The sequence below is a fragment of the Falco punctatus genome, assembly GCF_963210335.1.
Source record: "Falco punctatus genome assembly, chromosome: 2".
In the NCBI taxonomy this organism is placed as follows: domain Eukaryota; kingdom Metazoa; phylum Chordata; class Aves; order Falconiformes; family Falconidae; genus Falco; species Falco punctatus.
Window position 1 is genome coordinate 30,349,017 of NC_137581.1, and position 23,566 is coordinate 30,372,582.

At 41.3% G+C, this 23,566-nt stretch overlaps 1 protein-coding gene across 2 annotated transcripts in view; it reads right to left on the reverse strand.

Moving 5' to 3' along the window:
• Positions 1–23,566, reverse strand: part of LOC308058779 (uncharacterized protein) — an 87,040-nt gene that overhangs the window by 3,595 nt on the left and 59,879 nt on the right. Inside the window, exons 10-11 of one of the 2 annotated variants that reach the window (XR_013925958.1) lie at positions 11,181–11,283; positions 1,173–1,334 (exon numbers count right to left, since the gene is read on the reverse strand). Coding sequence is in view for 1 of the 2 variants with exons in the window: in XM_080375138.1 (XP_080231264.1) it covers positions 1,306–1,334 (29 nt within the window). In the remaining variant the exon portion in view is untranslated. The remainder of the gene's footprint in view (positions 1–1,172; positions 1,335–11,180; positions 11,284–23,566) is intronic. The other variant, XM_080375138.1, reaches the window with a different exon arrangement.

Here is a 23,566-nt window from a genome sequence, read left to right on the forward strand (position 1 = left end):
AATTACAATATTTTCCTTTTTCCAGAATGACACCTGCTGGTGGGAGAAGCATGGATGAATTGCAGATGCTTTACAGGTTTGATTGTAGCTAACCTGACACATTCTCTGAGCATGCTCATCACCTGTGTCCAGGCAAACTACTGAAAACAAAGATCTGGAAACTGTGAAGGTGCTTTCAGGAGTATGTTGTAGAGGTAATACAGTTTTCCAACCTGATTTAATACTTTCTCTTAATAAATCACCAAGCTACCTACAACTAAGACAATGCTTCAATAGTGTTTCAGTGTTGGACACTAGCATTATTTTGGGATGCCCACAGCATTAATATGTCAGATTGAGGTGAAAGCCAGAAGGAAACCCTCCCTATCCTATGCAAAAAAGCTGCTGCGCTGCTTCAAAAGTTTGAGTGCAAGTAAAACCAGCTGCTAATGCAACTATTGGTGCTCAACACCTCAAAAGATGAGCATCTCAAAGAGAAGTATTGCGTACATGTTCCTGACTCAGTATAGGAGGACATAGCTAGGAGAGACAGAAAGCAAACTGTACCTTTGCCAAAACTGTGACAAATACTCCTCAACACACCAGACAGCATTAGGCTCTGTAATGGGCTTCCATATTCACAGCACCTCTGTCACCTGGATCTATTGGCCTAGCCTCCCCTCCAGCTAAACTAGAGCCAGACGTGAGCTTTTGACGCTTCCAACACATTTACAGCAATATTTCCAAAATATTTCCAATGCTAAGAACATCCTCATTGGGAATACACAACTCTATTTCCTTTTTCTATGATGCCAACTATCCATCATGTTCTATAAGGGCAAGCTGAGATGAATGGACCTAGGTGCTCAGGACCCTGAAGAAAACCCTGAAGGTGGACTCTAAAGTATCTAGAAATATGAATTATTGAAGCTACTCTGGGATAGTTTTGGACATTAACTTGTAGTAATTTTAGTAAATCAGATTTTGAGAACAGTTTGTCTTAAATATGACTTGCAAAGAAATATTTGTGAAAAAAATGCCCAGTTATAAGGAAAACAGTACGAGAAACACAATTCAGAAGCAGAATCCAAAGAATTGTTTTGAATTATTTACGAGACCATAGGCAAACATACACATTCAAAATGTGCTTCCCTTGGGAAAATTATTAATATATAGGTAATGCTACAACATACCTCGTTGTAACATCGGAAGGCAAACTTTCTTGTTGATTACAGTATTAGATGACATTTAGACTGCAATCTAGGAGACTTGGCTTCTGTTCCTGGATTTGTCAGTGGCCTCCTTTATGGCTTTGAGCAGACAACTTCATAACTCTGTTTCTTCAGTTCTCCCACCTGTGAAAAGAAGATAACATGGCTTTATTATGACAATTAAATGGCTGATTTCCAAAGATTGTTTTTATTTTGGTATATGCAAACACATGAAAAGGGGATACACTGCTTCAACTCACTGGTAAATGTAAGACACATGAGACTGTTTCAACAGATAGTTCAGATGTGGGGAGTTTCTTTAAACATGTTTCTTGCAAAGTTGCTACATGCATATGTTTGTACGTACTTCTCTTTATAGAGTCCTCGTTTGTCATACATTTAATTGTGACTCTCAAAGCTGGAACTTTGTCATAACTTATGTTTATCCCCCTTAACCTCCTTAACAAAGCAATGACTTCATGAAGAGCCTATTGACATCCCAATGCCTTCAGAGTGGGACCTCAGCCCAGGGTAAGCACTTTGCTGAGAACACCAGCAGGCTGGAAGCAGAAAGACTGATATAACCCCCAAACCTACAACAACCCGGCCATCCCCACAAGGTTTGAGCTAGCTGCAAAGCAGAGAGGAAATTGCAGAAAAGATGCCTGTGCAAAAACATTCTTATTTTTTACTGCCAGAGCCTGAGGAGCTTTACTGGAACAGATTTTCTAGCTGCTTCCACTTAACTCAAGGAGTGTCTCATTGAGCACATCATTACCGACAACTGACCATGACCATCTCAGTTCTGTGCTAGAATCCAGCAAAAAGATACATTTCACCCCAAAGTGATAGTGCTGCTTTTCTTGTCAGAATAGAGGTCAGCTTGCGTTTTGAGCTCAGGTTACTGCTCCCCCTTACGTGATCTTTCCAGTTTTTAATGCTACACATGGCAAATGAAATGCATGCATGGGATAGAAACAGCCTGGGATTCAAATAAGCCTCTGCATAAGGACGAGAACTCCAAACCCGGTCAAGTTTTTCAGCTCTCTCAACTCTACTTACTGAACTTACATAGCATGGAATAACCTTGGCATTGGGGTTGCTTGCATGTCCCATTCTTTTTATTTCACCTAGGCCATTCTTAACTTCAACCTTTAAAGCCTTGCTCACCGAACCATGAAATGTGTAGACCCATCCTACTTCTTACTAGGCAGCTTCTGGGAAACTGGTTTGGATCCCAGCACTGCAGTTACAATGTTTTTAAGTGCTCTCATCATTTCTGGTAATGTGTTACCAGTGCCATTTCCCATAGAAGTCCTCCCATCCCTTCCCCCACCAAATCGCATATGCCCTATGATGAGTCCCAGCTCATCCAAACTCCCTTAGCTGCTAAACTACGCTATGACCACAAAGCTCCTCCTCAAAGGCATTCTGGCTTCAGCTGATCTCCTCCGGGACAGCCACAGGCTCTGCAGAAGTGATCCCTAACATCAGAGTTAAGCATTACTTTAAACTGATCCACACAGAATAAGAAATAACCATGTACCGTGCCACGGTTTAATTTTCTCACTAGTTTTGCACGCGTAGCTTTTCCTCCGCCTGACGGACACGCTTTTCTTCCTCCTGTAACCAGCTGCGGTTGGTTGACTCTGTACTTCAAAGAGTACTTTCTTCCCTCCCCAAAAATACATCCTTACTTCCCTCTCCTTTGTCTCAAGCTTTCTTTGTTTGGCTTACCCACATCATTTCTGTATGTGTAAGGACTTTATCAGCGTGTACCTTCTTGTTTCTTCCCTCAGAGAAACTCCTCTCCTTCCAACCATAGCTCTTTGCAGCCAAGTCGGATGGAACTGCTCATCCCTAGGGTACAGTAACTTCTCTGGAGTTATAATAAATAGGAATATTTTTGCACAGACACTGTGCGGCCACTTCTCAGTGACAAAGTTCTCGCCCCACCAGAATGAATACCAGGTAGCTTCTGGTTTCTGAATGTCACAGGTTTGCACTGGGGAAGTATGCCCATTTCTGTAGAATACTAAAGGCTGGTGAGTGCTGGAAGTCCCTGGTGAGCAAGGGGCACACACGGAGGGGCAGCATGAGGAAGTGAAATGCTGTGTAGGGGGGAACCAGAGCTCCCGGAAAGCTGAACCAAGCCGCCCATCCACACTTCTGCTTGGGGGACAGAGCTGGACGCAGCCAGGAGTACAGCCTGCCCTCACCGCGCTTGAGGACAGCTCGCTGTGCTCTCCCCTGCCTGGACCACGGGGCAGCAGAGGAGGTGTACACCGCTCTTTCCCTCCCTTTGGGAACGGTTAGTGCTCTGCGGGAGTTTGACCCCCAAACGTGGTACAGATCCAGAGCCACAACAGCTCCTCCGCACAGAGGAAGTAAGAAGGTTCCTCAGTGTCGCATGTTTGTATTTCTCCTTTTCCATTGTCTTGTTTTCCCTTCTACACTGTTTCCCTTTCTCCAATTGTCATTTTACAATCCTGCTCTGAATACCAGAACAACAGTTATGATTTTCCATCTAAAAACATATACTTTCAGCCAAAATGTCATTTATTTTAAACTCTGTAAGAGCAAAACAAGAAAGAATCTGCACTGTGTGTGCCTTCTGCATCTGCACAGAACCGGTAAGCACTGCAGACTGCACAGGATGTAATGTCAGTATATGGGGGGAAAAAAAGCACAACTACCTCACCTGAGCAGGTAACCTTGATTAGAGAACTGCAGCTCCACTACTCTTCTCCTCCTAATGTCCTCCCCTATTTCCCTATTTGTCTCCTCCGTCTCAAAGAAAAACATTTCCTGGCAATATATCAAATATGTTGCTGTACCATAGCAAATTCTTCACTTCACTGAGATCCAGAAAGGTTAGATCTTACAAGACATCGCTTTTCCAGCAAATCAAAGTACCAGATTTGCATGGCATGTTCAAGGGAGGTCTTGAAAAAAAAAATAGAAATTTTTCTATGTACTATATAGAAAATTCTTTCCTTCAGTATCTGTTTTAAAGCTTTGCACCCTGAAGTCAGATTAATAGGCCTGCTCTGGTCCACACAACTCTCTCCTCCCTTCTTACACAGAGAAACTGCACTCTTGTCACATGGTCCCTTTCCTCCTTACAAAACATTCACACATATGTTTTCATATACCTGTTCTGCCTGAATTCTGGAACAACAGTGATCCCGCTCCCCTGACTGGAGCCCGTTAGCTGTGCTGAGCTTTATTCCCTCGTTGGCTGGTTAACTGCTGTTTCCACACCCTCAGTAAGGCTCCAGACTTTGCCCTGTTGCTAGATCATCATCAGCTTATCCAGCAGAGATTATAGTTCATCTTCACAGCACAGGAGCCTTTCTCTTTCCAACATTTTCTCTAGATGAAGAATGTTTTGGTATTTCTCTCAAGCTCCTTTCATTTGTTTTTACTTTGTTCCTACACATCCTGCCTTCTGAGGCACAACTTTCTTTGCTGATCCCTTTTTCTTCTGTCCTTTCATGACCTACCAACACCTTTTCTGCGATGCTCACCCATCACGTTACATACGGTGCTTTTCCTGAGGTGTTTTTTTTCATTTGGAAAATAAGTTCTAGGTAGTTTTCACATCTGAAACTTTAATAACTCTGCACCTTCTCCACATTTCAGCCCCTTGGCTCCTCAACCGGATGACTCCAGTAATTAATTCATGTATAAAAATTTTCCTCTTCAGAATCAGGAACCTTAACTACAATCCTGCTTCTATCTATTCTTCTATTTAGTGTAAACACAGTAGGTTTGTGAGTACTTGTTTCAAAATTTCTTTTATTTTTATTCTTCCACAGAAGCCATGGTGCTCATCAAAACTAAGTCTTAAATAGGATTGGTTGAGAAGTCATTTGGTGAGGAAGCATTTCACCTACCATGTTTATAGGTACCTTGAGAAATAGGTCCCTACTTCTGCACACCTGCCTCCAACCTACATCTAGGAAGTCTAAGTCTCCCATAAAGACATCATTTCTAGTCATTATTTATTTATGTAATTATAGTACAGAGATCTCTGTTCATGTCTGGATGATAAAGATGAACTAAGAGCTACAGCAGCCATCTGGAATGATCTTTACCAGTTCTCTTTCAACTAAATTTTCCCGAAGTAATTTCAACACAGACAAATTTTGTGTTAGGCCAGCAATAAATACTAATAATTGCTTTTTTCTGAGGGAGAATTTATGACACACTGGGTTTTTTGAGAAAGCCAGCATACAATATTTCCAGCTCACTCCCAAAACAATTGCATCACTAGGCAGCACAAACCCCAGGGCTGCTGGACTCCTGGCTGCCCGAATACTGGGATACATCAAAAAAGCACCCACCTGTGAACCAGGAAGCCTTGGGGCTGGGTAGCCTGAAGGGGAAGCAGCCCGAGGACTCAAGGGTCTTGTGGAGGGGGACCAGAAAAGTCTGATGCTCCACCAGCCTGGCAGGAGGTGAGGAGAAGAAGCCAGAGAGCTGCTAGCCCATGGCACAGACAAGGTGGGAGCTGGCTCTGCTGGGGCAGGGGGAGACCTGGGGACACACTCATACACACCAGGATTTACTCCCTTCTAATTTGGGTGGTGTAACTTTTGTCCACCCTAAGACATGACTTTACCCACTTCATTATTTACTGCTGTGCCGGTGGTCTACTCAGCCCAGCACCAAGGGGTGGCTGGTGGGGATGGTGGGGACAGGGCAGCAGCAATCACCCAGTTCGGCTCTCTCTGGGGCTTCAATGGAGCTGGTGCACCCCAGGGACACCATTTTCATCCCGCACAAGTGGCATTTTCCAACTGAGCATGGCCCCATCTGAAAACATTTGACGAGCTCTTGTTTGCAGCGTGCTACCAGCTGCAGTTACCAACAAAATACTTAAAACTCTCACATGCATTAAAAATGTGAAGCAAGACCAACGTTTCAGCCACCAAATGAGTAACACCTCTGAAGCGGATTCAACAAGAAGCTTGTGGGAATTTTTGTCTAGCATTATTTACTACTACAAATCACTTGCCAGATGTAGCCTGTTGAGACTGCTGTGCTTGTTACACTAACAGGAAAAAAGCTGGGTTCTGAGAGCCTTTTTTTGTTGTGGTGTACTCTCACTCACTTTCACTAACACGATATGAAAATGATGCCTGGGATTACAATAGCATGATGGAAACTTTCTACTACACTTCAGTGAACCTTAAGGGAAAGCATGTACAGATGTGCTACAGATAGAATGTGTATTTCCAGGAACCTTGTCAAAATTGATGACATGAAAAAAAAAACAAGACAGCTGGGAAGAAAACTGCTTCATCAGCTTCTTCCATTACTCTTAGGATAGGGCAGATGTAAAATCAAAACCAAAAGCATAATTTTCAAAAGCCTTATGAAACTTTGGCTGGATTTCCTACCTTGCCACCTTCATGAGCCACACAGAGAATGAGCAGTCCATGATCTTTTGAGAAGCAAAATACCACCTAAAGTAGTGATGCGGTTCAGGATTAGGTCCAAACTCTGAATTGTTTCATTCAAGAACAAACCACATTGTACTTTGCTTATGCATTTGCAAACAGAATAGGATATGACGAAACAGAAAACTCTCCTTGTGGTTTTGTGTATATCATCCTTGCCACTTTCATAATCAGAGGACACAGGCTACCATTAAAGTCAATTGCAAAGTTCCTGTTGACTTCAGTAGATGTAAACCAGGCATTAATATTATGCTTTTCAGTTTTCTTGAGGTTTAAACACCTCATAAAATAAATTTACAGATGAACTAGTAAATGTACACTTACAAAGAAACCTCCTAAGGAGTCCCTGAAGCCATATTTTTAAATGCTGCTATTCATTCAGTTTATATCAGACAGATTAAGGGACTGTCAAACAGGGGTGCACAGATCAAGAACAGAAATAAGAAACGCTGAGTATATTCCAGAAATATAATTCCAAAATACCATTTGACATATTTGACAAAACGGACATAGAGGAGGGGTTTATATTATGTGACACATTTCACAAGCTCAGAAAACCCCATCTATTTATTTATCTGCCTGTCCATTTCAGCGATCTGTAAATGAAAACATGGACAGTATATGCAGCAAGTTTTTGCCAGGAACCCTTTCAAAACCACTCACATAAAAATGCAAGAAAGGCTAATGGAGAAAAAGAGAAAAAGTGAGGGGGAAGAGAGAGTCTAACTGATGAGAAGTCAGAAATACTGCCATCCGGAGCTGACATTTTCTTCTATAGAGCTATGTGCCCATTGGGCATAATTTTTGATCTTGCAGACTTTCCACATGTAAAACTCCAATTGACTTCAGCGCAAATGAATGAACTGCAGGATCTAATTTAGCCTACTGAGGTTTGAAAAACAATCTTGCATGCTGCCTGAACATTTCTGTGCATTTCAGGGATTTCTGAAATAGTTTGCCTAATTCAGTGCCAAATAATCATTTGTAAATAATTATAAGTATAATGTGTAAATATAAATAGAAGGCGCACGTTAGATGATAAACAGATATAGAGAACTAACGATTACCTAACCTGACTTGATGAAGGCTTTATTAAATGGAACATCATACATGACATTACCAAAGAAAGAGCTGTGATTGATGGATGACATTTGCACAATCATCTTGTTCCAGATACTACTGGCACAAGCAAAAAGGCTCTTTTGGCATTCAAAACCCACTTGGGAAATATTTGCCCATTACCATGCTGGAGAAGAGTAGAAGAGGCAAGGATACTCCCCAGAGTAAAATTCAACTAAACCTGGAAACCTTGTTTTGTTCTTCTACCATGCCCTACTTCATTCAGAAAATACCTTGCACCTTCTCAGCAAGTGAGCTACAGTTCTGGAGCTACCATCCACCAGTTCTCCTCAGCTCTGCTTCATCTCCACAGCAGATCTGGGCTAGATAATAAGGATGAAGCCACATGAGGAAAAACAGTGCAATCACAAAACGAGAGTCAGTGTTGCAATGCAAACATATGTTGGAATCATACTGAGGCTGCAGAGATCATTCTGTTATTAATTTTAGGATACTCGTCCATGTAGCTTGAATATTGTTTTGCATATACTTCTTTTTAAAAACAAACTAATAAAGACTATTTCCACTATGTGCATCATACCCACAATGACCCTCCAACTAGGATGGCCCACACAGACTGATAGAGAAATGGACAGCCAAGAATCAGAGAACCACGGCCTAAGCTAGGTTGAGAAGGACCTCAGGAGGTCAGGAAGTCCCACCTCCTGCTCAAAGCGGGACTAATTTCAACATGAGATGTGGTTGCTCAGGGCCTTGTTGAGGTTGTCCAGCTCGCTACAGGCATTCAGGCTAGTGGCAAAGAGAAATTATGCTGGAGGCTTGCCAACAGCACAGGAATGGTAAAATCTGGGAGCCCCGAGTTGCATTCCAGCTTGGGAGGGACAGGCTCCCTTCCCTGCTCTCAATTCCACAGCACAGCACTGCTGCAGCTCAGAGTGATGCCCTGGGACAATACAACAAGGGTTGCCTCTGGTTTGGCCTCCGGTGCACCCAGCTAGTGACGGCTCAGTTGTTCTGTGAGGACGGTGTACGGAAAGTCTGATCATGGGAAGGAGCTGTGCAAGGCGGAGAAGATGAAATCTCTGGAAAAATTTGCTGTTAGGCCTTAGTAAATCTCTATGGAATATTTGGTAACCACGTTTTTTTCCACGTCTTGAAACAGTCAACCAAATTTAAAAGGCTTTGTGAGTATGGCAAAAGGCACATACCTGATTCAAAGGCAGAAAGATCTGTCTTTGCTCCAAAACCTTTTAAAATACAGCGGTCAGATTTTAATTTTTTTTTTTTTTTACATAAGCAGAAAAACATATTTTCACTAGCTTTCTTCTTATAAATAGTTTAATCACTTTCCAATTAAAAATTTTAAAAACAAAAACCACCAAAAACTAGGGACTAACATCAGATAAAAATAACTTTAACCTAAATACATTAAGTTCAGCAAAGTTCTGGAAAAAAAAACAAAACAACAGAATCTTACAACAGGAAGTGTTAGGAAACCTTCAAATGGGCAGAGCTGCCTGTCCTGCCCAAAACATTGTTTGTTAAGCACTTTGGAGTCCTTAGAAGTGAACAGAACCACATAACTGAAGCTGCTGGACTGCATTTCTCTGCTGCAGTATCTTACTGTTAATTATTGCTATAAACCACAGCTGACTAGTGGGAGCACCAGTCAAGTATGTTTTCCTCTGGAACTAAACTCCGGGAAAAGAAAAAATTCTGAATATGCAGTGCATCAGGATTAAAGACAAATTTTAACGTTTGCTTCCAGAGAAAATGCTGGTGCATTCAAACCTTATTAATGTACAGGGAAGAGAGTGCCAAAGGACAAGAGCACTCCACAAATACAGCTGCAATTCCATGAAGTCAAAGCAAGCAGCTCCTTGTCCACAAGATGAGGTAAGGGATGTAGTGTAACAGCCCACATAACACAAACAGATCTTGCAGCTCTATCTTGTGCCGTGAGGCCCCAAAACTAACAATATTAAACATACCACACTTATAGCTTCTGTATTCAGCTTGGATTTTACTTGTGGATTTTATCTGACAGTTCTAAATCCTGGGGTTTTTTAAAGAAGTATTCTTTCTACCATCATTATTATTAGGGTTGGGGTTTTTTCCTGAGCTTCAAGTATGCAACGTTGCTAGCTGGTAAGGGATAACTGATTAAACTCTCCATCCTGTCATATTCAGCAGAAAGTTTGCTACTGATTTCAGAGGAGCAAGGTTTTCACCCCACAGGAAATCAAGGTAAGTGTGAAACAATACTCATTTCATCCAATTAAATAGTCCACAGACATTTCCTTTTTGTGTCAGAAAAATACAGCTGGGAGGATATGTAACATAAAGCACAAAAAAGGTGCTGTAACACAGAGTGAGACAAGGGGGCCAAAGCTGTAAATTCTTTCCATCGACATGGTAATCTGTATTTGTAAAAGGCCAATATTGAGCAGGCAGTGAAAACAGAAACGCATAACCACATCACATCACTCCACTGCCAGAAACATTCATACTAATTTCCACCATCAAACACACAGTATGATTACTTAAAGGTTTTTTTAACCAATCCTACTTATAAAAACAAGATCCTCAAGATGGTATAACTTCACATTTTCATATTCTGTAACACAAATATACATCAAATTGGCAACAATCTGAACCTTGTGTACAAACCTCCTTCAGGGTCATTAACACAGAATCAACTCCTTGCAGTAAGTAAACACTTCTTTTTCTTGGTTTTTATGTTAAAAATTGAAAATTAATCTTGCAAGTCATTTTGAAGCAGCAAAACAGGGTTGACAAAGCAAGCACTGTAGTATGATATCTTTTATTAGGCCAACTTAGAGTTCAAAAATATGCAAGCTTCCTTGACCACACACAAGTTCATGCATGCAGAACTCCAGGCTGGACCCATAAAATGTATTCAACTACTTGCTTTGTCACTACATATATAAATATAGGGTATATATGTATATAATGCATATGCATGCACGCTTGAAAGGCTTCAGAATAAACTGTTCATTGATACAGGTTTAAAATAAGAACTCTGAAGGACTTACATCGGTTGCCATGTAATCTTGCTATGTATCACTAGGTTTAATAAAGAAAATTTAGCAGTGCGCAAAACAAATCCTGCTTCTGATATCTAATGAGGTCTAATTCCTGTGAAAAAGCTCATGACTCTTAGTAATAGTGTTAGCAACCATAGGTTCTTTGCTGCTAATAACAATGGGAATACCTGGCAAAGACATAGCACTGTGTTTCGCATCAAGTGTTTCACAAGGAACCATACAGAGGGCCACTAACCTTGTAATAGCTATGGTACTTCAGGATGCTTTATGCAGGTAAAATGCACTCTAAATGGGCATGTCTCTTCCACGTAAGAATTCCAATGTTTCTAATGTTGCTATGTGTCTGCAACAAGGTGTGTGCATAACCTGCTCACCTCTGCTTTTCACCCCACAAGCATGTCAACAGATCACCACCCAGTTCTTCAGCAGCTCTCGGTCCACATGACAAGCCTTCCACCCAGGGAACAGAAAGGACGCCTGTGGGAGCCACATACAAAGAACCAAAGAATTACAGTGACGAAGGCAATCACTCTTCTTTCTTCAAGTTCTGGCACCTGTGAAATTGTTTCTGGGCATTTCATCAGGAGTGCAGTCACACCAGTAAATGCAAGCTATTCACTGGAACAAAAACTGAAGAACCAGTGTCCTTCAAGACTTTGTGCAACCAGCACAAGTACTGTTTCATAAACGTGAGTATTGGTGATCAAGCAGTGTCTCTGCAGCCCTCAACCCTGCCAGCACAGCCTGTGGCAGCACCTTGTGCTCTAGTTGTATATGCCTTGAGATGGGTTGGTGGATCTAATGTGATAACATCAAACGTGGCTCTGATAAAGTCTGCTAACTCATTGCAAATGAGTTTGAAGTTGATGCTACATCCTTTTAGATTTGATCCTGAACAACAAAGGCTGTTTGAGACCAAAGTGCATCACAGTTTTGCAGAAGAGCTTTGTCTGGCTAAGGCAACGCGTTCACGTAGGATCAACGTTTTGATCCTTCTACCAGTGAATTGGGTCATGGGAAAAATATCTATATCAGTGGATATACTGATTAATAAGAAATCTGAAACCACCTTTAGATTAAATGTAAGATGTGGCCTCAGTGTTACCCTATCCACCTGAAAATAATACGGAGGATTAGACATAAAAGCTAGAACTTTATTTATCCCTGAGCTGAGGTAATGGCTACTAAAAATGTGGATTTCGTTGGCAGATGATTTAGTGAACATGATGACAGATGCTCAAACATGGTTCCATTAAAGATAAAAGCAACATGCTTAAATCTCATGAGTAGGGGTTTTTTCTTATTGGTAGAGAATGTATGTCAAGACCTTTAGAAACCTAGGAACCACATAATGAGAAAATAACAAAGAACCAGCACTCATAAGCGTCTGGCTGAAGTTCCCACTAAATGGGCTTTGATAGATCTTTTTTTTCCTGGCAAGAAAGACACCAGAAGAACTGGGTAGATTGTAGCTCCTCACCACAATATATGATGAAAAATACTTCCTGTAGCCAAATGAAAAGCCAAGGAGAGGACTTTCTCCCTAGAAATATGGGGGGGGGGGGGGGAGCGGCGTGGTGACTAGAGTGAATCTAGTCCAGAGATCTCATCTGAGAACATCAATACTATCAGAGGCAGAAGGAGGAGATGCAGATATAGCATAGCACAAAAATATTGGGACATCATATTCCTTGAAGATGACAGTTTTATCAGTGGCTGAGAAGATACTGAAGATCTAAAAAGTAAAATTACTTGGGCTTTTGCTTCTGAGAGTTCAGCCTCCACTGCCTGTTGCAGTGCCAGCTGCAATACACCAGTTCAGTCGGCCTTGGTGTTTTGTGCCTTTTTCTTGTTTGGTACCATTGAGAGTGACCTTAAAAGCTGTCCTCCATTTCTCTCTGGGCCTCAGTGACAGCTGGCTGCTGCCACAGTACCAGTCTTCTGGAAACACTGGTCTCGGGTGCAGCTGATGACAGTGGGTGGCCTCAAGCCCTCTCATTAACAGGACACTAGAGGACAGAAACAGACACTTTAACATGTGGTTCTCCCCATCAGAAAGGAAATGTCAAAACAGGTCAGATGAATAACTCCCCAGAATTACCTGCTCCTTTTCATTAACCATAAACATTACCTAAGATGACATGCTTAGATACAAACATCCATATTGCAGACATCTGCATTTAGATCAGAAGAATTCCACCCCAGACATCTGCATTTCAAAAGAGTAAAACATTGGTGCCTGATGTCACAGACCCACCTAGGAAGTGATACTGTCATCACAGTCCTACATATTACAAAGACTGACAATTCTGACTCCCAAGTCTTCTCTGAGCATTCACGATGAATGTTAAACTGTATATTTGGAAGGAATGTGGCCTATTTATCAAGAGGGGAACAGAGATTATGGACACCATGTCATACTTCTTTTACATATGACTTAAAACCTGGGAAATTCATAAAGCTGGACATTAAAAGAAATCGCACATATAATAACTACTATTTTACTTAATTGCCAACGAACACAGAGAAACATCTACCGTAACAAAAAATAGAGCAACTATGAAATACAGTGGTCATAAATTATCCCTAACTAATACATCCAAGCAAACACTGGGGATGATCTATTACTTTGCCAAGGAACCAAAAGGTAGAGATTTGCAGAGTCTGGGGATGCTTTTCAGCCTCGGATGGAGTCCTGTGCAGAGAAAGTATATGTTCTGTAATTTAACAGACTCAGAGAAAAATAAGCTTTTTATCTTGCTTTGTAACAAGATTCCTACATAATATTTTCATAATTAAAAATGAGGAGTGGGCAGGTGAGAGGCAGAGCTGTTCCCTGTGAACAAAGAGATGGGAAAGAAAGGCATAATTGGGGCTCCTACTTCCAGTTCCCCTGCACAAGCTATAAAATTGCTGTAATGTCTTTCTCAGATAACTTTGTTATTCTATACTGTCTTCCAAGCTAGAGTAGGCCTACAGACCTCCATTTTGATACATTTACACTGAATTAACATTAATAAATGATGAAGAGTACAATGAATGATCTGTTCAGCTGACCACATGTAGACACCTACAAAAGATTGAGATTGTCTCTGAGCTCCATGGATTGTATTGACTACTTTGACTACAAAGGGCATTTAGACACCCAACTCACATGTGGACACCTACATTTACCCCAAAGGTAAGTAATTAAAATCTCTCCCAGGCCTCACAGCTCTCACTGGCAAATAGGTGAATACACCAGAGTAGCTTAGTAAAGAACTAAATGATCTTAACAAAATGGAGAAGTGGTCTGAAAACACTAGAAGGCAATTCTACAGAAACAAGAATAAAGGTCTACACTTAGGCAGCTCATGAAAGATGAGGACGATAGGCTAAGGAGCAATTCTGAGGAAAAAAATGACTAAACTGAAGGTTAATCAACAACATCATATGGTTATGAAAAAAAGCAGCCGTAATACGATGGGATGTACACCTGACAAGGCATATGAAGGAATCTTTCCATTCTGTTTGGCACAGGTTACTTTGCATCCAGCTTTGCTTATTGTACATCAGGAAAGACAAAAAACAAAAGTAAAGCTGCAAGAATAGCTGGAAGTCCAGAAAAATAAGTTATTCTCAAGCCACTTCAAGCCATGATCCAGAGGAAGTAGTTTACTTGCAGCAAAAGAGATACAGGTTACAGATTAGGCTTGTACATGTAACTTGCACATGTCAAAAAGAACCATTTTCTAAAATGATTAAACACTGGAATAAACCACATTGAGAGGTTCTAAAATCTCCATTCTTGGAGGTCTTGGAAAGCAGGTGAGTCAAATATCTGTTAAGGAGAACGTAGGTATATTTGATTCTGCCTTGATCAGAGGGAAGGAATAGATGGCCTCAGATCTGTTCTAGGGCTGCTTTCTGTAATTCTTTGGTAACAACCAACTTTAGAGATACAGAATCAAAAACAGGACTTGTCTTTGACTACGATAGTGTGACATATCCAGAATCAGGACACCCTGACTTAACCCATTCTTTTAAATAACACCAGCCAGTAATATTGACCTATTCTTAAGAGAAAAAAAAAAATCTCTTTTAAATAGTCAAATTTGAAAAATATATCATAGAATAGTTTGGGTCAGAAGGGACCTATAAAGACCATCTAGTCCCATCTCCCTGCCATGGGAAGGGACTTCTTTTACTAGATCAGGCTGCTCAAAGTCCCACCCAACTTGACCTTGGAGACTTCCAATGACAGGGCGTCCACAACTCCTCTGGGGAACCTGTTCGACTGTCTCACCACCTTCATAATAAAAAATTTCTTCCATATGTCCAATCTAAACCTACCCTCTTTCAGCTTAAAACCATTGTCCCTTCTCCTTGTCGCTACATTCTCTCTCTGTCTTTCTTACAAGCCCCCTTTATATATTGAAAGGCCACAGTAAGGTCTCCCCAGAGCCTTCTCTTCTCCAAACCAAACAACCCCAACTCTCTCAGCCTTTCCTCATAGGAGAGGTGCTCCAGCTCTCTGACCATTTTCATGTCACAACTCTGGACCTGCCTCCAACAGCTCTATGTCTTTCTTGTACTGGGGACCCCAGAGCTGAACACAGTACTCCAGGTGGGGTCTCATGAGAGCAGAGTAGAGGGGGAGAATCACCTCCCTCAAGCTGCTGGTCACACTTATTTTCATACAGGCCAGGACACAACTGGATTTCTGGACTGCGAGAGCACACTGCCAGTTCATGTCCCATTTTTCAGCAACAAGTATCCTGAAGTCCTTTTCTGCAGGGCTGCTCTTAATCCATTCACCCCCAGTCTGTATTGATGTTGGGGATTGCCCCAACCCATGTGCAGGACCTGGCCATTGACCCTTCTGAACTTCATGTGATTTTCATGGGCCCACTCCTCAAGCCTGCCAAGGTCCCTACAGATGGCATCTCTTCCCTCTAGTGAATGAACCGCACCACTCAGGTTGGTGTCATCTACAAACTTTCTGAGGGTGCACTCGATCCCACTGTGTCATTGATGAAGGTATTAAATAGCATTGGTCCGAGTACAGACCTTTGAGGGACACCACTCATCCCTGGTTTCCACTTGGACATTTGGCATTGACTGTAATTCTTTGGACACTGGCCATCCAGCCAATTTCTTATCCATCTAACAGCCCATCCATCAAACCCATATCTCTCCAATTTACAGGTAAGAATGTTGTGGAGGGTTGTGTCAAAGGCCTTACAAAATTCCAGGTAGATGACAGCTGTAGCTCTTCCCTTGTCCGCTGATGCAGTCACTCCATTGTAGAAGGCCAGTAAATTAATCAGGCATGATTTGCCCTTGGCGAAGCCATGTTGGCTATCTCTAATCGCCTCCCTGTCTTCCATGTGTTTTGACATATCTTCCAGGAGGATCCACTCCATGATCTTACCGGGCTGGAGGTGAGGCTGACTGGTTGGTAGTTCCCAGCATCCTCCTTTTTACCCTTTTTAAAAATGGGTGTAATGTTGCCCTTTTTCCAGTCACCAGGGACTCCACCTTACCGTCACGATTTTTCAGATATCAGGGAGAGTGGTGGGTCAGCTACATCAGCCAGTTCCCTCAAGACTCTGGGATGGATCTCACCAAGTCCCATAGACTTATGTATGTTCAGGTTCCTCAGGTGGTCTTGAACCTGACCTTCTCTTACAGTGGGAGGGAGTTTGCTCCCCCAGTACCTGCCTTGAAGTTCAGGGGCTTGAGAGATGTGGGAAGGGAGATTACCATTGAAAACTGAGCCAAAAAAATTGATGAGTACCTCAGCCTTCTCCATGTCATTTGTCACTAGTCTTCCTGTCTTATTTATCAGTGGGGAGGGTACCACTTGCAAATTTAAAAAGTGCCTAACCACATTATTGTTGAATCTGGAAATACAAACTGAGTAATTTTATCATTTTAATGTAGAAAAATCAGACTCACGTTTACAGCCACATCAATTACTTAGCACAATAAATATATTACATAGCAAGCAGCGATACAAAACCATGCATGCAATTTCATGCAGTACTTTTGTACCTTTTTAAGTTGCCTGTAAAACCCCTGAAACAAAGATACCAAATAAAACTTGAAAGAATGCAGCAGTATTACCTCTGTCATACGTAAAGATGATTTTCATTTTCTTCAGTGACTTCCCTGCAGAATAACATTAACACAGACCTGGAAGTATGATCTCATCCTTCAACCTTTTCAAAACAGATGGGTTGGGGGATCACCATGAAAACTGCAACTTCATAATCTAACATAACAGCTAAAACCATGTACCTTCTCAGAAACCCTGCCAATCATTTGCACTGAATTAAGGCAATTTTCTGACATTATATTTCAATGACTTTGTGCCCAGGGTCAAAAAATTACTTTGTCATTTGTTCTAGATAGTCCAAGCACATACCCACCACTTCAGTGGCATCCTATGGCAATATTACAGAGCCTTCCAGCAAAGCAAAGTTTGTGAGGAGAAGTATAAGACAAGCACATTTTAAAGCCAAGTGGTTTTTTACATCTGTGTGGGCTTCACCTGCCTATGCTGCTTCTTTTCTGCAACGAAGTATCATGTTACTGTTATCTATTTCTTAGGTGTTTTTACCAAGTTTTAGAAATCAAGTGAATTTCCTAATTCAGATTCAGGACAGACATTCTTATGTGCATTGTAGAACTCTGGGGAAAAGTCTAGTATAAACGGTGTGTCTCACGCTCTGCATACTGCTGTAGTTGGATACATACAGTGGCTCTTCTCTGTGTCTTGGGAAAACCCCCTTCAAAACTAACATTCGGCATGCTGGGCTTTTATATGCCAAGCCTAAAAAAGTATTCACACGTGCTACCAGATTCTAATATTATAAATTAAAAATTTATAAGGTCATCAGATCTATCAGTTTACAATAAATTTCCCATGCCATTTCTGGCTTCTATAACCCCTCAAGTAGTAATGTAGAAGCCAGTAGCTCTGGGACAGGCACTTTCTTCTGGAACTCCACCAGTGGCACTCGCCATGCACATCCACAGGTACTGTAGCACAGATGGTTTAGCTGTGTTATCAGGTCAAATGCATCCTCAGGTTTTGTCTAGACAAGGCACTTTGAGAAAACTAATCTGGATCTACCACGTGAAGTGAACTATATGACACTGAATTTACACTCTGAGTAAGTATCTGCACAGGTGTTTAATACTATTTGGCAAATATGCATCAGGAATCTATTGAGATTAACTTCACTGTCTCACAGGTAAGAGTTTTTGCGCTGTTTCCTAATAGGAACTCCCTTATGTGAGCCATAAAGCCTTCCTCTTTCTTAAAATTTTGGCAGGGCTGGGAAAGGCTCCATCTAAACTCACAGTTCTTAAGCAGGCAGCAAGAGGAATGATGGCAGTTAGGAGAAAAGTGAAAATCCAGCAGATTAGAAGTTTATGCTTACATTTGGGGTCATAAATGGAGGCATTTAGATACTGCACATTTAAATAGTGCCCTGCTGATCACAAGCTTTCTTAAAATTCAAATTAACTGGGCATTCCCAATGTGGAGATATTACCCTTTTCCATAAAAATTAAGAGACCATAAGTGTTTTGTTTTGCACCTGACACAAAAAGCAAAAAGTGCGTAACTTAACATCAGACATATAAAATACAGAAGTCTGTATCTGACCTGTCAGATCAAACTCTGCACAAATGGGTATTTGTGGGTGCAACTCCCCTCTAAAACGGACTAGATGAATTACATACTCAAAGAACCTACTTCTCTGACTATAAAGAAGTGTGATGTGACATGGTGTATGCTGTACACCTCGAAAGATAAATTATATTAATCTGCATCAAGTTTTCCCTAATATTTGTTTCATCTGGGCATGCCCTACTCAGGATGATCAAGTTAATGACTGTAGGTTTCAGACCTCTGGCTGCATGTTGTATTTCCCCTGTCCGTCTGCAGGGCACCTTCTGTGCATTTTCATCACATACCTGAATGCAAGTTGTATTTTAATGGTTTATTCTTTCAGTGTGTTCCAGAGATCCAACTGTTTCATTTTTCTTTTGCTACAAATAGCATCTGAATGTCACTAGGCTCAAACAGGAGTGTCTCAAGACACCGTACTCACCTACAGAAAAGATGGATGGAAAAAGGCTCTAGGGCAGCACCTCATATCAGATCATTCTAGCAGCCCCGCTGCCCGGACTGTGACACCACGTTAACCCTGACAGATGTACTTCAGCTTGTGAGCCCCACTTCTTCAGTCTGACTTCAGCCAGGTTGGTGCCTCCCCTCCCAGCAGTGTCTTTGCTTGAGGCCATAGTTTGGGAACTGCTGCTCCAGGCCTCATAAAGACTTGAATTAAGTGTATACAGTCTTTTCTGGATGAGACTAGGTGGTGACATACTAATCTAGTTTCCTTCTACAACAGGGTAACAGATGGGAGAAGCAGGAGGTGTCATATCTTGACTGTTTTTGACACTGACATGTATTATTCTTCTACCTAAGACAAACACAGTTTAAAGGAAACTACTATAAGATGAGTACAAACTCACTGGGAAGTCATTCACTACAAGCATTTTATCAATGGTTAGTTATTGAAATGGAAGGATATGTAGAGTGGGATTCCCCAGGAATCTGTGCTAAATTTGGGACTTCTCACTACTTCCGTTAATAACCTGAATGAGAGAAGATAAAATATGCTTATTCACTACTGCAGATAATCCCATGCTAATAGAGGCTGCCAGCTCACTGGAAGATAGGAATGAAATTCAGATTATCTTGAAAAATTGGAGAAATAGTCTTAAAAATAGGTGGTGAATCAGTAAGGACATATGCAAAGTTCTGCACTTTCACACTGCACAAAGACAAGCTAGGCAAGAATTGGTAAGACAGCAGCCCTGTAGAAAGGAGCTAGGGGAGCACAGCCAGTATATAGTCAACTGTGCTGCTGCAATAAAAAAAAAAAAAAATTAAAAAGCAAACCCCATAGTGGGAATCATGAAAAGTAAGACAGCCTTTAGGAGGCTTGATTCATCTGCTCCCTCAGCAGCAGCAAACTCCTTGCCAGAATGATGAGTCTAGTTTGAGATATGGCAAAAGAGAAGTTGGACAGAGCTCAGAAAAGAGAGGTAAGAATTGTCAGAGGTCAAAAAAAATAGAGGACACCTATGAAGGAAAAGCAGAAGGATTGGCGTGGTTTAGTTTTCAGATGACTACAGAAAACACGGCAAGAAAAGACTTCCAGTGTGAAGGATGGTTAAAAGCTGGCATAGTTTGCATGAGGGGTGTGTGAAATCTCCATCCCTGGATGTCTTCAGGAACAGGCTAAACAGAAAAGACAGGGATAGCAGGTCACCAGCCCACAGGGAGAGGTTCAGTGATCTTTGAAGTCCCTTCTAACACTGTTTTCTAGGATACAGTCATTCTGCATCTTCTAAAATTTTGTTGTGAGTAGTTGTGTTTAGACTAATTGTGCAAAGACCAGCATTTCTCATTCAGCATCCTTGAGGCTTGAATGAACCTGAGCTTTTTACTTCTTATAAATTCAGTAAGTCTGCTAGTTCTCAGAGTTCACTGCACTAAAGCTAAGGCAGTTAGACAGCCTGCTTTTATAATGCTTTCATTGAATAAATTTGCACAGCTGCTACCTAGAGTCTACATTATTGCTCAGCACCACTTTGTTAATTTGGAATCCAGATCTGGTGACTGATTTAGGAAAACAGTTCAGCTAATCCCTAGTGAATAGAAATCCTCAGCCTAAGATTGTATGGCTCACCAGATTCCCACATGTGCAAATGCAGCAGCTGCCTTGCAAAGGGAAGTTAAAATATCGAGTACAAACTTTAGGGGGTTTTCACATGACATGCTTATTTTCCTTCCTCGGAGATCTAGGGCTCCAAAAGGAAGGAGTGGAGACAATCACAAACTTTCCCAGTAGACGACTTTTGTAGTAAGGTGGCAAGTGCACGTACGTATTCTAGAAAGCTCTCCGAGAGCAGCAATTCTAGCAGGAGAACATTCAGAGCTACTGTTAAAAAAACTAATTCTGCTAATTAGCCTTGCCTCATTTCTTCAATCGGCCGATAAAATTAGCGTGCATACCCATGTGATATTGATAACCTATATATTTTAAACTATTTCGATGTAATTGCCTTCTGCATGATAAAACACATTCGGGCAGAGTGCTATGAAATATAATTCCTCAGTGAGAGCTTCTGGGGAAGGCATCCGTTGTTATGGGAAGGCCCCTGTGCAGATTGCTTCCTGCTTGATAGGAAGCCCTTAATTACCTCACAATCTGTTGAGCTTTGGGAGAACACACAGGACCCATTTCTTCACTCAAACTTGGCATGAGTTGGGCAAGCAGCTGATTTGCCTGGGATGTTGAGATAAGCTAGTTGGTCAGATGTATGTTATATATTGTACCTGCTTCTCCATCCAAATCTAGAAATGAATTAATACATGTAATGAAAATAACTATTTTAATTATGACAACAGTGAAAAGTCATCTCTTCCTCAAAATTATTATAAAGAAATAGTAACTGCTCTCAGATAAGTCCCTCTTGAGTGGCATCGCATTAGTGAAGGCTTGTGGTACAGCTGAAACTAGTTTCTACTGAGACAAGCATAAAAATTCCACCTACTCATACTTGTGAGAATAACCCTCAGCTATGATTCTTTCTTTTGTTACATTAATCTGAGTTTTGAGAGCACTATTAAAGTTGTCCGGTTATATATTGATCTATAGATGACTTGCACACGTCAGGCACGTGCCTCCTTCTCCTCATTCTTGCTGTGCCCTCCCACCCCACTTTCCTTCACTTTCCCCCTCCCACACTTTCTTCCACTGTTTATGAGATTTCTTCTTTTTCCTTCCAAATGAAGTTGTATGGGATTGACCTTGGAGGCTTTAAGTACCTTTCCAACAGACTGATGCTTCTCTCCTGTCCTCAGGAACTAAGAGATTTACTTCTACAATACTCTCACCTCCTGCCAGTTACAAAATGGAGCTCAGTTCCCTAACAGTGCAGTGCAGCACACTAGTCCAGAACAGCTGAAATCCCCTCATTAGAAGCAGGACATTCTTGTCCAGGATTACTTTCTAGTAATGTACATTTACAGGTGCAATGAGAGATCTTTGGTGTAATGCCTAAGAAAAAAGAAAGAGGCTCAAATTCTAAAGCTACTCAGATAGTTACCTCCTACTATCCAACAAGAAATATTTAAACAGGAGTCAGATGCCCAAGGATCCCAGATGACATTTGGGAATCCAGGCCTATGGTCCTATTTGAGCAACCCAAGCACCAATTAATTCAGGATGTTTTCAGATGGGTGAGAGTCCTGTGTGGAAAACTTTGCCAAAGCTTCTGAACTAAACATACTTCTGGGCAGTGAATTACATGTTGCTGGTCTGTTTTCTGAAATCTGTATCAGAGATAGCCGATGTGTACTAGAAATGGTTGTGCGTTACACGTGGAAAGCAAGGGTCTATACAAAGATGTGTCGATTGTGTTAACTTAGTTACAGGTTTTGGAGCATCACACGTAGTTGAGCCACTCACCTGAACTGTAATAAAAACCAAGGTGCATTTACTAAAATAAGGTAACTCTTCCGTGATGAGCAAATACTTTCTGAATATCATTTTACACTGACGTGTTTTTAATAACTAACAAGGTATCTTTTCATAACATTTTAGAATTTTTATCTGTCTTGCTTACATCCTTAGGCCATCATGGCTATGACACAGCATGCTTACAAGTCTCCATAATCACTGTAAGTCAGTGTAGAGAACTGCTATAATGAGTTTGATGGTTTCTGGACTCACCAAAAATGACCTTACCCAAGTAAGCTTGGAAGCCATGTAGGCAACATACAAACAAGAACAGGGTGTAACAGCTGATTTAAAGAAAAAAAAAAGTACTTATTAAAGTGAAGAAATGCTAATTCTAAGGACACAGTCTTCTCCGACAGATGTTTTCCCCAACACCTTTTTGTTTCTTTGTGGGGAAGAATGCAATATAAGGAAAAAGAGACATAACTGGTACAGTACCTATAAGCTAGATGCTACCATAGCCAGACTTCAGGGACCTAGCCTCCAAGGTAAGCATACAAAGCCCCAAATCAAGTGCTTCCATTTTGCTGTGAAATAAGTGAGAAAATCTGGACTCTCAGCAGAGTTACAAATACCTAGTTGCACATGAAGTCACATGGAGCTAGGTGACAAAACAGGCCAGGCATGTGAAGCTTCTGAAATCACATTGCATGCCTTGAAGCAAGAACTGAAAACCAGTTTGAATTCTAGGCTGGAACCCAGGACCATCCTTAAGCACTGAGCATCGCTGGTATGAGCGAGCACTTCAGCAGCAGCAGTACTGTTACATTTGCACACTGCGGATCCCCCCCAGCCAGCCACAAACACATACGTCTCACTGCCCAAACTACTTTCATTTCTATCTATGCAGATGCACCTTATAGATATTGAACAAATTTTCTCCATACATTAGTCCTGTAGTACACTAATCATTTCGGTTAGTCTTCCCTGAATTCCCGCTAGAGCACTTACTAATTCATGACTGAGAAGCAATATTAATTAATATATTATAATGAGGAAATATACATTCAGATGTATGCAGAGAAACCTTTTTTCCCTCTATTTACTCTTAATTTACATCTTGATGAGTCAAATCCCCACTGTTACATTGCCAAGTCAAATAAAATTTCACCGGCGATTAAAGTTGTCCCGTGGGATTGTACAAAACACACATCTTCAATGAATTTTGT